At 27.1% G+C, this 1018-nt stretch overlaps 1 protein-coding gene across 1 annotated transcript; it reads left to right on the forward strand.

The window, feature by feature from the left end:
- Nucleotides 1–393: 393 nt before the first annotated feature.
- On the forward strand, nt 394–1004 carry LOC108759856 (uncharacterized; the record flags this gene model as incomplete). The annotated part of the gene is made up of 3 exons (XM_018505554.1): nt 394–584; nt 658–810; nt 894–1004. Coding segments are annotated over exons 1-3 (448 nt in total), but the record flags the coding sequence as incomplete, so codon positions are not given.
- Nucleotides 1005–1018: the final 14 nt, after the last annotated feature.

Here is a 1018-nt window from a genome sequence, read left to right on the forward strand (position 1 = left end):
TATTATGTATTGCTGCAGAAAGGTCACTTCTGGTAGTAATAATATTTATTTATTACTTTATAAGCAATTTTGGAACTTTATATGACATGCTTGTTCATTACAATAGAGATGTAAATTTTGTACGTGTGATGTAATTAATAAAAAAACAATAAATTTTTTGTCTTATTTATTTATATATATTTATTTATTTGTATTGTTAAAAATTGTAAATGTTAGAATTAATTTTAGTATATACAGGTTGTCTCTAAAAAAGTGTCTTTAAAATAACTATTTATTTACTTCATAAATATGTAATCCAAGAATATTTCATATTGAAGTGCAACGGTTTTAAGGGGAATATATTTTAGTCATATTGTTTATGTATTATCTATTGTATATGTATTATCTATAATTTTTCAGAATGTTTTACGTATTGTTGTATGATGCGTACTGTATAACTGTACCAGTAGTATGGATAAATCTAGAGCAAGATACATTTCAAATGCCAAAAAAATGTAAACAGCTTACTGTAGCCTGTGTCAAACAGATATTGCCTTGCGATGACTGGAACACATTTGCATTTCATAAGAAATTTGGTCCTTATGGTTTGTTTTTCATATTTATTTCTTACATTAAAATATAAACTAAATTTCGTATTTATTGAAAAACATGTTACAGAATCGTATCCACATGCACGATCGATTGAAAAAGCAATAAGTGAAATGTCAACATCAGACGACAATATTGTTATACCGAATGGAAATTCAGAGAATTCTTCGAAAAAGAGACTTATAAAAAAACCGAAATTATACGGTGACTCATCGAGTAGTGGTACTTATAGAACATATTTTAAAAATAAATTGTACATATTCAAGTTTTACTATCACAAATATAACAAGTGTGAAAAATCATAGATGAATCAAAAAGAGAGAAGATTACGGCGCCTTCGAATTACATTCCAACAGAAAGCGAACATGTATTGGATTCATTAAGCCAGGTTAATGAATCATCGATCACTAAACCAGGTTTGTCATTTATG

The sequence above is a fragment of the Trachymyrmex cornetzi genome, unplaced genomic scaffold (genome assembly GCF_001594075.2).
Source record: "Trachymyrmex cornetzi isolate Tcor2-1 unplaced genomic scaffold, Tcor1.1 C3860500, whole genome shotgun sequence".
Lineage (NCBI taxonomy): Eukaryota > Metazoa > Arthropoda > Insecta > Hymenoptera > Formicidae > Trachymyrmex > Trachymyrmex cornetzi.